This window comes from Otolemur garnettii, unplaced genomic scaffold (assembly GCF_000181295.1).
Source record: "Otolemur garnettii isolate 467f Iridium unplaced genomic scaffold, OtoGar3 scaffold00222, whole genome shotgun sequence".
NCBI lineage: Eukaryota > Metazoa > Chordata > Mammalia > Primates > Galagidae > Otolemur > Otolemur garnettii.
The window spans coordinates 600431-613914 of record NW_003852617.1 but is presented as its reverse complement, the minus strand read 5'-3'; the positions used below and the strand labels follow the sequence as shown (position 1 = coordinate 613914).

At 32.5% G+C, this 13484-nt stretch overlaps 1 protein-coding gene across 3 annotated transcripts in view; it reads right to left on the bottom strand.

The window, feature by feature from the left end:
• Positions 1 to 13484, bottom strand: part of GLS (glutaminase) — an 83705-nt gene that overhangs the window by 29170 nt on the left and 41051 nt on the right. Inside the window, exons 10-15 of one of the 3 annotated variants that reach the window (XM_003801824.1) lie at positions 13170 to 13236; positions 12265 to 12315; positions 9469 to 9645; positions 7073 to 7204; positions 5729 to 5821; positions 2189 to 4736 (exon numbers count right to left, since the gene is read on the bottom strand). In XM_003801824.1, the coding sequence (XP_003801872.1) occupies positions 4590 to 4736; positions 5729 to 5821; positions 7073 to 7204; positions 9469 to 9645; positions 12265 to 12315; positions 13170 to 13236 (667 nt within the window). In that variant the 3' untranslated portion in view covers positions 2189 to 4589. Of the gene's footprint in view, positions 1 to 2188; positions 4796 to 5728; positions 5822 to 7072; positions 7205 to 9468; positions 9646 to 12264; positions 12316 to 13169; positions 13237 to 13484 lie in introns of those variants that run through there. The other 2 variants (XM_023508092.1, XM_003801823.2) reach the window with 2 other exon arrangements.

Below are 13484 nucleotides of genomic sequence, written 5' to 3'. Positions count from 1 at the left end.
GGGCGCCTGTGGTCCCAGCTACTTGGGAGGCGGAGGCAGGAGACTCGCTTGAGCCCAGGAGTTGGAGGTTGCTGTGAGCTGTAAAGCCACGGCACCTACCCAGGGGGACAGCTTGAGGCTCTGTCTCAAAAAAAAAAAAAAAAAAAAAAGAAAAGAAAAATGGTTGAACTGGGATATACCTGAATGTGTTCAACTACAATTTTACCCCTGAATTCCATGACAGAGAATGGACTAAGGTAAAGTCCACTCTGAATAAATCTAAATGAAAGTCTGAGTGTTTGGCCATGATGCATAGTAACAAACTTCCATTTATACTGCATCTCCAACATCTGGTTTTGATTTTAGTATGTAATATAACATAAACATTTAATATAGGGTGGTCATAAAGTTCATGCGCTATTTTGCACCTCCCTGCATAAAATGGTAAAGAAAAAATTAAGAAGAAATCCATGTTAAGTAGAAAGATCATAAATCTTTTAAAAAATGCATTCTAGCAATTTCAAGCCACCTGGGGAAAAAATCAGAATCTTAATAAGTGAATAATAAAGGAGACTCTTAAACTAAAAATTGTACACGGTGAACTAAATAAAATTATTACATAAAATACACTGACCTGAGGAGTACATTACTTATTTTAAGCCAAATTAAAAAATGTAATAAATTTTGGGAAGTACTTTAAAGTTAAACTCCACATGAAGTCTGATGCTCTTGCTTTTCCTTTTCTGGACTTCTCCAATACTGTTACTGTCTTACACTGACAGGGCTGGTAGTGAATGGGAAGGCAACACAGGAACCACAAATCTTTAAAGCCAACTGAATTAAGTAAAATATGTTACATTTCATAAATTCTGGTGGAGCAAAAATTTTAGGAGTTCTTCTATGGCAAAGTTTGGAGAAGGAATATAATAGATCAATGAACCATTTATCTGTAACATATGATGTGGAAAGAACTTGTGGTTATTTTCAGAATATGAATAGATTTAGATATACAGACAAGGAGGATTTATATATATAAACACATATTATATATAAATAATCAGGATACAGGCTGATGTATCAGTATTTATCAGTAGTTCTTTCCACATACATATATAACACTACACTTTCCAATCAAGATCAGCAGACATTTTAAGCATAAAATTCATGTAAGCAAGGGGATTTTCCTCTTTCCTCTTTCAAACAATTTTAAATATATATATATTTTAAGAGACAGAGTCTCACTTTATTGCCCTTGGTAGAGTGCTGTAGCATCACAGCTCACAGCAACCTCCAACTCCTGGGCTTAGGTGATTCTCTTGCCTCAGCCTCCCAAGTAGCTGGGACTATAGATGCCTGCCACAAGGCCCGGCTATTTTTTGTTGTAGTTTGGCTGAGGCTGGGTTTAAACCTGCCACCCTTGGTATATGGGGCTGGTGCCCCTCTCCGGAGCCACAGGTGCCGCCCCCTCTTTCAAATAATTTTAAAACTTCCACAATATATTTGGGAAATCTTGTCCGGAATATGAATGGCAGATTTAATAAAACAGAAACATCATATTTGACCTACAACACATGGACTCTCTATAATCTGGACTATAATTTGACCCATGCTATAGAAATACACTAAATTCCTTCTAAAAATTAAATACCTTAAAAAAGCAGTGAAGGTCAATTTCTATATTATTGTTATTCCACTCAATATAATTTCTACTGAGATTAACAGTTTTATTATAAAGCAATATTATAATACTCTTCATTTGATTTAGCAATGTTTTTCTTATTCTTTAGGCGACAACAAATGATTATGTAGTGGGTATCATCAATTATATTCCTTAGAAAGCAGAAAGAACCTGCAAATAACTTAAAATTCCTTTTTTTAACTTATCAAATGGAAAAACAACAAAAAAAAAAACCTGGGAGAAAAGTCTTTATTCAAATACTTTTAGTACACCATTAGGAGAAGTCCTCCTTCCAAAAAATCCCACCAACACTACATTTCATTTAAAAAAAAAAAAATCAAATAAAGCCCCTGTGAGTGTTTCTAGTTTCATTTTCAGGCAGCCTCAGAATAGTAAATAACTTTAATAGTATCTTCATAAAGGATACGTTTTGGATACTTCTTTTTTAAATTAAAATCCCAACTGTCTGTTATACTTGTAATGTTAGAGTTGCTTTTGTTAAAAAAAAAAAAAAAAAAAAAACCAATAAAATCAGCTTAAAATAAATTTATTGTACAATACAAAAAGTAAGCACACTGGAAAATAAAGGTACATTATTAAATATACAAAGCAAATGAAAGAAATCTAAACAACACAAATGTTTTAATCCAAACACTAAGATAAAATGCACAACATTTAAGCTGAAAACAAAGTATTTCAGGAGGAATATGCATTTCAAATGAAATGTTAATGATGCAAAAAAAAAAGAAGAAAGAAAATCAAATACGCTATCCTGTAAATGCTTGAATATCAAGAATCAATAATGATAAAATATTAAACCCAACAACACTGGGTATTTTTTAAGAATTATATTTTATAAGTTATTAAGAATACTGAAGGAATCAAAATATGTCCTTAAAACTGGCAAAGTATTTCTTTTTAAGTTTGAGGGCCTATTCACAGCATCTTACCCTTTTCTTCCATTTATTCCTTCCTGTAAAAATGTCTGGATGCCCATTCTTAACATCTCTAAATACAGTTGCTTAGATAATCCTACTTCATTTTTAAACGTGCATTTAAGCCTTATCAACAGTAAGTGCTACAACATAACAACTAATTTTGAAATTAAGACAAATATGCGCACAATATGAAAACTAAATCTTCATTTTATAAAGTAAAACAATAAAACACAACAATTTAGACCATGGGGGAAGAAATAATGCCTTTTTTTCAATTAAGGCATTCAATTGCCCAGAATACATACAAATGGCCCAGGTGGAACTAACACAAATGTGTAACAGGTGTAAGGCCTCAAGAAGCATCCAGTTACCATATACATCTGAACATTAGAAGAACGTTGAAGCAAGCATAAAAGCCTTGCTAAAACTCTCTGAAATTTAATATTTAATTATTTAAATCTATAAATTTAATACTCAAGTTAGCCCAAAAGGCTTTTGACCAGCACCTCTGGGGAAAAACTTCTTTTCCTAATATCATAGTTCCCAAACTCAAGATACTGAGATTTTTCTATAACTGTATTTGTACCAGTCATCTAAATTACTCAGAGAAATCTTTTATATTACAGTGTATTTAATTTTATAGACTTTGCCCTACCACATATATGCCATCAATCCTAAGAAATCAAGTTTTCCTTCTAAACTCCCTCCACCAAATTTACAAGTTTAAAAATTGATTGGAAAAACAAACATACTTGAAACAAGTGGGCAAAACCAGAGAGGTACATGGAAGAAGGAAGAAGTGTGAATAGGTCCCACAAGATTTTATAATCATTTTGCCAAAATAAACTTTAATATTATAATTACTTGATATGTTGTATAGAACCCATACCTCTCTTAAAAACAAGTTTTGATTCTCAATATTGCATTTTTATAAATGAACACAAGGATTCAGATCTGAAATACTTAAGTAGTATACTTACTACCTTCAAACTAAATTCATCTCCTAAGTACTACAAAGAGTCCAAATAAAACAAACTTTACGAGATGTTATAATTTATCACAAAAGTATTCATTAGCATTTATGAAATTATTAGAATAATAAAATTTTAAAAGCTAAAAACCAAGAGTTGCCATTCATATTTAAATATAACATAGAAAAAGTTACGTAGATAATATGAAAATAAAATTGTCTAGCTGAACATTTTACTTTAACACACTCACTGCTTCTCATTCTGAGCAACTAACCATTATAGCTTTTTAACAATGAAACATGTCAGTATCTCACATCTGAAATTCTTTGGCTGGAATGTTTTAGTAACATAAGACACTCCTGTACATGACAATTCTGACAGAACATGGGAGTTGCAAAGTAAAAAAGTAAGAAGACATATTTAAAAGTGTTTGATAAAATTTTAAATGAAGTCTTACAAAGGTAAAGCCAATCTATCATTAAAAATGGCATAAATGTAAACTTAAGCTAGTTTTATACTACTGCTATTTTTAAATAAAATAATTTTGAGGTTCATTATTTTGGCTTTTTCATTTTGTATTTGTATTGAGCATAGAAGTATTTTCTATTGCCACTGTAGATATAAAATCAGTTTTAAAACTGAAAAAAAATTAGTGAGTTTTTGTGGGAGGTTTTAAAACTAAGAAATTATAATTTTCTGTTACCATTTTAAAATGAGATTATCTGACTATACGAAATTTCAATAACATAAAAAAAGTTTTAAAGAAATATCTTCCTTTTTGTATTTTTTAAAAATAAAGTAAATTTGCTTTATTTACTTGTAAGTACTTTTTTAAAGACCAATAAATGAACTTTTAATCTACTATCTTTACACAAATATTAAAAGAAAAATAAAAAGCTTTATGGCTCTAGCACCCAAGGTTGAGAACACAAAAAAACTCAATAAATATTTATAGTTTGTAAGAATAGCTAAAGATGTTTGAAAGGTTAAGGGAAGAACATTCTGAAACTAGAACCCATTTCTTTAGCTTTTCTCTCCCAGACTTTCCATTCTATACACTACAGTTGTAGAGATGTCCTCATTTGACTCAGGTGACACTTTTTTCCATACTGTCTCTTTTAAAGCAAGTTCTTGTTGGAGACTTTCATAGTCCAATGGTCCAAAGGAATGCTAGTTGTTCAAGCAACATACATAATTTATTAGTGCACTTGAGTGAAGAAAGGTCCAAGCTATAAAATGGTATTTTTCAATGAATGTTATTAAAATCTGTTAACATTTTCAATTACTACCACCTGACATTTTGTTCCACATTATTCCCATTCACGGACGTTTCTATTCTGTTGGCTGTGCATAATTCTCATATATTATTATAAGTTATTTTGATTGGAACTTATAAAAATCTAGTTTGGCACCAAAGAAAATTTGCTCAGTATGCATTAAAAATAATTTTCTATTTATAAGAACTTCATTTTATCTTCAAGTCTAATTAAGTAATTCTACTACAAGTATTTTCCACATGAGATGCAAAAAAACTAAATGAAAAATCTCAACACAAGTGCCTTGGTCCAGTGATACATCAAAAAAGTCCTGACTCTTAATACTAGCTCTAAAAGAAGAATACACATGTACAACAGTATGAAGCCAAACACACGGATAATAACAAGTAGTACTTTATGAGGAATACTGCATTAAATACTCTTTCTAGAAAAGCTATTTCTACAGTGACTTATTAGGCTTCATAAGGTGTTTCACCAATATTATCTTTCTCATTTACATATCCATCCATATATTAGGTAAGGAGTTAAACTTCAATTCAGTAACTGACAAGAATTTCAAAAAAGATTTCTTTTTAGTTTGACTTATAGCACACAGAATTTTCCAATGTCTTTTTTAATAGAATCAAATCTAAAAATTCTGCTTAAAACAGCAGAAAATGGGGAAAACTCTGCCAGTAGGCTAATGAGTTCCAATTTAAGTTATAAAACAGCAATATTTAGTGTCTATGTACTAGTTACCTAGGATTAAAATGCCATCCATTTACCCTCATTTGTGATTAGCAAAGACATGAGGCCATTAAATAGTAGGTTTCGGTTTTAAACAGACAAATCTCATTTTCTCTCAAAAAAAGATTACATAATTATCTAAATAGGAATTTTGCTTACCCTTTGATCACCACCTTCTCTTCGAGGATCAAGTTTTTTTGCAAAGTGTCTCAAATTATCATAGTTATGGAAATTACACAGAGAAACAAGATCCTGTAAATAGTTATAAAAAGCAAGTATAAGAAATTGGCTATTCATTGGCTACACTTATTCATATTTTTATAAACTATGTTTATAGCATCCTGCTTAGAAATCAGCACTGCATACTAATAAAGCTGCATGATGCATCAAGAAGACTGAGATCAGAGTATAATGTGGACCTACTTGCTAAGATGACCCTAGAGCTCAGTCACTCAAACTGCCAAACTTTTACCTTCTATAAAATGAGATTTATTTATAATAAGAGGCAACAGGAAAGAATTCTTCTATCAAATAACTATAAAGCACCTTATAAATATAAAAACTATTCTGATTACATTCTATTATAATTTACTTCATATGCAAGCCAATGTCATTCTTGAGTTTTTGTAAAATATAAAAGACTGAAAAATAAACCAGAGTTTTAATTGAGTATAGTACTTAATATGAACTCCAGAAAGCAATAAATGTAAACAAAACCAGAAGCTGAAATACTAGTAAGAATTGGTTTACAACAAAATATTAAACTAATCAAGAGTAGTAACACTTTCTTTTTTATTTTATTTTATTTTTTTATTTTTGAGGCAGAGCCTCAAGCTGCTGCCCTGGATAGAGTGCTGTGGAATCTCAGCTCACAGCAACCCCCAACTCCTTGGGCTCAAGTGATTCTCTTGCCTCCGCCTCCCAAGTAGCTGGGACTACAGGTGCCCACCACAACACCCGGCTATTTATTTTTGGTTGCAGCCATCATTGTTGTTTAGTGGGCCTGGGCTGGATTTGAACCTGCCAGCTCAGGTATATGTGGCTGGCACCTTCTAAAAATTTTTATATCTTTTTTATTTGCAGTTATTTCCTCAAAAAAAAAATCTAAAGGTAGTAAATGGATAAATACATTGAACCACAAAAATTAAAAGAGATACAATAAGCTACAATAATTCTTAAAATATGTCCGATTTTAAATATTTCTCTAAGTTTAGTACCTTTGTGGGGGGGCTTTTGAAAACTGAAAACTAAGTATAATCATGAAAATTAAAACAGAAGCATCAAACAAATGATATAATTTTCCATGACAATAATTAAAAGGGAGCTATCTGGTAAAAACAATGTGAAGCTCCTCTAGGAGGATTTCCATAGCTATCTAGTAACTGGTAAACTGGCAGACAGAGTGCCAGAGTCAATAAACTATGAAAAATGGGCTAAACTAAAAAGAATCATTGAATGACTTGACTTATATGATCATTATTTTCATTAAGAAAATATGCTTACATGACAGAAGTGAATTCCCTTCACACTATTGCCCATCTTGTCCAGAGCAGGAGACCAGCACATCATGCCCATGACATTGGGAACAACTAAAAGAATGCCCCCAGCAACTCCGGATTTTGCAGGAAGACCAACCTGAAAATAATTTAGTAAAATAAGCATTCACGTAAACATTTTAAAGTAAGAAACATTATGTTCCACAATAGAGAAACTGGCTTAAAAATTATGATATATATCCATACGATAGGATTTCAACATTAAAAGTATTATAAATATTTTTGACATGTTTCATAACATAGTAAATGAAAGAGACAGTTATAAAACAGTTTGGGATAGATTTGAATACAGAAAAATTTTTGAAAGATACGCTCCAAGGAATTAAAGTAGTTCCATCTGAACTGTGGAGTTATGGATATTTTTATTATATTCTTCTTGACTATATAATTGTTCTAAAATAAACTTATATTGTTCTTAAATATAAAAAGTTATTTTTCAAAAATATCTCACAACTAGAAAACAATGATAAATTATAACTTAAAAGATTTTCTATGGTATACTGTCAGGGAAATGTCACAAGAGTAGAGATAAAATGGAAATTTAAGCTAATCCTTTTCCATCACTTCTCAGCCTTTTGGCTAAGATGAAGTACAAATTAATCCTCTTCAAAAAAAATTAAGTTTATGTTATATAAAACTTGACAATTATGATAAAAGAAAAATTAATGTCATTAGGGTAGTGTTCATTAATTGCTTACTAACATTCAGACATTAAGTATCTCTTGACAGAAGTATGCCAATAAAATACTCTTGCACCAAACTAAACAAGTGAACAAAAAATAACCTGAATCAGATCTACCAATTTACAGGAAATATAAAGGACAACAAGATGGATGCAATCAACAAAACACAGACTATATTATAGGGAACCAAATATGATAAATGACTCAGTTTTTCAACCCAAAACAACAAGAAATTAAGAAAAGTGATGAGAAGATCGGTCAATCAAGAGAAAAGGGGGAAAAATCAATTATAATACATTGTTCTTATTTGTACCCCAAATCAAACAAACTGTAAAGTAATATAATAAAAATTTATAAGATAATCCAGTGACCCTGAACGTTGGCTAAATATTTTGATATTAAAGTTCTGATATGAATATTTAAGGGTTTTTTTGAGACAGAGCCTCAAGCTGTCCCCCTGGGAAGAGTGCTATGGCATCATAGCTCACAGCAACCTCCAACTCCTGGGCTCAAGCGAGTCTCCTGCCTCAGCCTCCCAAGTAGCTGGGACCACAGGCGCACCCCACAATGCCTGGCTATTTTGTTGCAGCCGTCATTGTTGTTTGGTGGGTCCGGGCTGGATTCGAACCCACCACCTTAGGTGTATGTGGCTGGCGCCTTAGCCACTTGACCCACAGGTGCCGAGCCAATATTTAAGTTTTTAATACATAATAATGGTACTGTTATATTTTGTTATAGATCATTATCATTTAGATTACATACTGTAAGAGTATTATATACCTTATCATCTTAGGTATACATACAGATGAAACAAGATGGGTCATATATTCATAATTACTAGAGCTAAGTGATGGGTCCATTAAGTGCATCTCTCTATTTTTATGTTTGAAAGTTTCCAAGATAAAATTTTTATGTGTGTGTGTGAGATAGAGTCTCACTCTGCTATCCTGGATAGAGTGCTGTGGTATCACAACTCATAGTAGCTTCAATCTCCTAAGTAGGCGGGTCTACAGGAGCTTCCCATAACGCTCAACTAGTTTTCCTAGAGACAGGGTCTTGAACTTCTGAGTTCAGGCAATCCACCCACCTCAGCCTCCCAGAATGCTAAGGTTACAGGTGTGAACCACTGTACCCAGCCAAAAAGAATTTTTTTAGAAGGACATTATGACTTGACACAAGGCAGAATGAAGTCTATGCATTTTACAAGAGGTAAATGCACAACAGAGCTTAAAAAATACATTTGTTTCAAGTTTTAAATTTAATATACTTTAAATCCTTAAAACATCTACGGCTGCAACCAATGATAATAAACATTGCATCTTTGCACTCTTTTCTGAATTTAAGAAATTCTTGAGGTACATAATGACCATAATGCTAAACATAAACAAGAAGCAGAGTCTGTATTAACCTTGTACATTGGAATGCCTTAAAAGCAGAAGTAATGAGATCTTATAAATTAAACTTTCAAGTTTTTAGGAACATCTGGTTGACTGTTGTTCAATTCTATTCCTTTATAATTCTGTAATAGATTAACCTTGAAAACAAGCCTCTCTCACAAAAATTAACATACAGCTTTGGAAGCAAAGTTCAAACTGCATTTAAAAGAACCAGTTCAGACTCGTTTCTTGCCAGAGAAAATTAAGATTAAACAATTACTTACATGGAAAGCAAACTGCCCTGAGAAATCATACATGCCACAGGAATGCATCAAACTCAATGTATTTCGAACTGCTTCAGGGCTCAGTACTCTTTCACCAGTGATTGGGCAGAAACCACCATTAGCCAATGTTGCAGCCATCACACTGGCTGACTCACAAGTCACTTCAATGGAGCATAGCTAAAACAAAGAAAAACAGAATTCTAAACAATGTAGGCTCATACTACTATTAGCATTACAGGTGACTTCTAAGTAATCTATTTTATCTAGTATTTCACAAATGTGAAATATTTCTTCCAAAGAGATGATTTTAACATAACTTCATGACATTACAAAGGTTTTCTTTTTTCTTTTTTTTTTCTTTGAGACAGAGTCTTGCTCTGTCGCCCCAGCTAGAGTGGCTCACTCTTGGGCACAAGCGATTCTGCTTCTGCCTCGTGAGCAGCTGGACTATAGGTCTGCACCACTACACCTGGCTAAATTTCCTGGGGTTTGTAGAGATGGAGTCAAATTCTTGCTCAGGCTAGTCTTCAACTCCTGATCCCAAGTAATTCTCCCATCTTGGCTTCCCAAGGTGCCAAGATTATGGGTGGGAACAACTGCATGCCCAGCCCCCAAAGATTTTAATTGACCAAAGTTTCAGCCCTTTTAAGATTTATTCTAATTTGTCTAAAATTATTCAGTCTTTTAATGGCATAAGCAGGCATTTTATTAAAAATAACACATAGAAGGCATTAAGATCCCACATAATAATATTCAAATTTGCTTAAATACTAATACTTTCTGTGTGATACACAAGCATAATTATTTTTAAGTTGATGGAAAAAAATGAGCCATGATGTATTTTTAACATGAAGTGTCATACATCAGCTTTATCATTTATATAAGAATTTACCATTTTAGGAAAGAAATGCTGAAATGCCTGGTAATTTAGCTGTATCAAAGCTCACTATGCTCATTTATATGGTAATGTGCAAAGAACAAAGGAGAAGAAAAATTTAAGACAATACTTTCTCGGTTGCTGTGTGAGCCTAAACCAAAATGTTGCCTACTAGATCATTTATTAATATTTATTTGATATTTACTATGTTGAATATATCATAATGAATGAAAAGAGAACTAAAGTTTAAGTACTCTGCATAAAATTTCTGCATTTAAATATATAATCAAAATAATGGAAGTAGTTTACCATACTAAACCCAAATTTACCCACAAAACAGAAATAACAAATTCTTCCACATTTTATTTTTAATTAATAGTGATCAAAACTGGAGTGAGAGGGGAGAGAGAGAAAAAGCATGAACGGAGAGAAGGAAAACTGGGTCTTCAAACTTTCCTCAAACTCTAAAAACTGCAGGAGGCAAAAAGAAGGTTGGAAATAGCAACAAAAAAAAACTAACTATAGTGACTTAGAATGCCAGACTTTTACTTTTGCCCATTTATATTAGAATCTCTTCCCTGTTTTTACAAAACTACAGACTCTAACTTACTATACTGCTCCAGAGAGCAAAGAATTATGAGAAGGTTGATTTAATTATGAAAAGCTTTCTAAAAGAAACTAACATTTAAATTCTAATGATTTCCTAATTTGTACTTAATATTAATTGGAATTTTATTTAAAATAAGGCAATATATTCCTAATTTGACAAATACCAACTTAAGAGTACATTCCTGATAACTCAATGACTGTTCAATTAGATATAGCCTTTTCCCAAAAAAGTTAGTATGGCTTCTATGGCTGTCTCTTGATTTTTCTCCTAAAGTATAAAAATTCACAGTAGAGTAATAATAATACTAAATTTCATATAACACTGCATAGCAACACAGGTTTCTCATATCATCTCATGTTATCATCAATGTAATACTGGCACCTACTACAGACAAATTGGGGATAGGTGAGTATAATTAGGCCAGATGGCCAATAAGTGGCCAGGCTAGACTCTGAATTCCCAACTCCTTTTTCACATTAAGTAGATTACCAACTGTGACTTGCACTTCTATCAAAATCTTCATTATCAACCTCTCTTATACATTCTCTAAGATTACTGAAAGGTTAAAACTAAAGCACCTTCAAATGTGAATAAACTTGAAATTAATTAACAATAATGTAGCCTACTACAAAGCTTCATCTTATAGCCCCATCAGTGGCACCAATGGCATAAAATCTCTAATGATAAACTGAACTGAAAATGTGGAGGGCAGGGAGCAATCGCAAGGAAGGCTATCCTAAATTGAGTTCTGCAGAACTGAACTGAACTGCCAGAAATGGACTAAATCAGTGGTTCTCAACCTTCCTTATGCCGCGGCCCTTTAATACAGTTCCTGTGGGTCGTGACCCACAGGTTGAGAACCGCTGGACGAAACAATACTCTCCTAGCACCAGTTAAGCCAGGATAGAGTAATAACAAAGAAATTAACAAGAGATACCAAATTAAGCTGAGAAACCGACACTTTAAAATGCTGAATATGAGACCTGACAAATAGCTTCTCCCAAACAAAATTTAAAAACTAAAAAAAAGAGAGCTCAGTTTATAATTAAGAGAAGCCAAATTCTGAAACTGTACATTATTTTTGACATTACTTAAATATATTGTTCTCAGAAAAATATCTTCCATGTTACATTTTGAGGTATGCCTTTTTAGGAGACATGGACACCAGACAGCTTTTCATGAAGATATTATTTAAAAGTGCATGGAAAATCCATTTTCTCATGGCCTAGAAACAAGAATTCAGAGATATCTATATTTTGCAAAATATGACACCCATCTGTATATAGTATTTAACATGCAATTAAATTACCTGGAAATAGAAGTCTAATATACCAACCATGTCTGTGCCTTCTGGAAAACACTGAAAAAACAGACAGGCATTTAAAAATATATGCACACAGGAAAAAAAAAGAAAGAATGTAAAGATCATATTTACACAAATGTTTCATTTTCACTGAGAATGAAATAGTGTATAACCTATAAATGAGTATGAGCATGAAATAACAAAGAACAATAAAGCAAAATTACATCATAATATCATGTAAGTTTCTAGATACCAGTTTAACTGACAATGATTAGTAATTAATAAACTTATCGGGCCAGCCACTTATTTAAAAAAAAAAAATTAAGGGTGGTGAACACTAAGGCATTATACTTTTAAAAAAATGGACTAACTCTCAAATAAAATTTGCATTAATAAAATTAAATACTAAATTTTTTTTTTTTTTTTTTTGAGACAGAGCATCAAGCCGTTGCCCTGAGTAGAGTGTTGTGGCATGACAGCTCACAGCAACTTTCCACTCCTGGGCTTAAGCAATTGTCTTGCCTCAGCCTCCAGAGTAGCTGGGACTACAGGCGCCCACCACAATGCCCAGCTTTTTTTTTTCGGTTGTAGTTGCCATTGTTGTTTGGTAGGACCAAGCTGGATTCGAACCCATCAACTCTGGTCTATTTGGCTGGTGCCTTAGCCGCTTGAGCTACAGGCGCCAAGCCTAAATATTAAAATATTATTGTCAAATATTTGAATGCCCCCAGATACAAATAATTTAACAATATTAACAATTTGATAATATGGACTCAAGAATACTTTGCAAAGACTTCTGTATCTTAAACAGGAATAAGTAGTTGTTTAAAGGCTATTGTTGAATGCATAGCATATATCTTCATATATTTTGTTAGATAAAAAATGTGAAATAGAAACAAAAATTTAAAAACCTTCTTTTCTTTTAAGTAATATCCTATTGCAAAATTTCGGTCTCCACTCTCTCTTTCAGACTGAAACCTGGAAAAAAAAACACAACAGCTTGGTTTATTTACTTTCTGTAAAAGTGATTATTCTTTAGTTAATTTGTATAGCAAAGTACAGCATTAAGAACACTGACTACGATTCAGGAAAACTGAGTTCAAGTCTCGATTAAGTGGTAATTCTTTCAGTCTTAACTCTCTCAGCTGTAAAATGACTGAAATGAACTCAGGCCCTTTCTAGTCTTCTTACTTTGTGAACAAAAACCTACTTTTAAAATTCTCAAA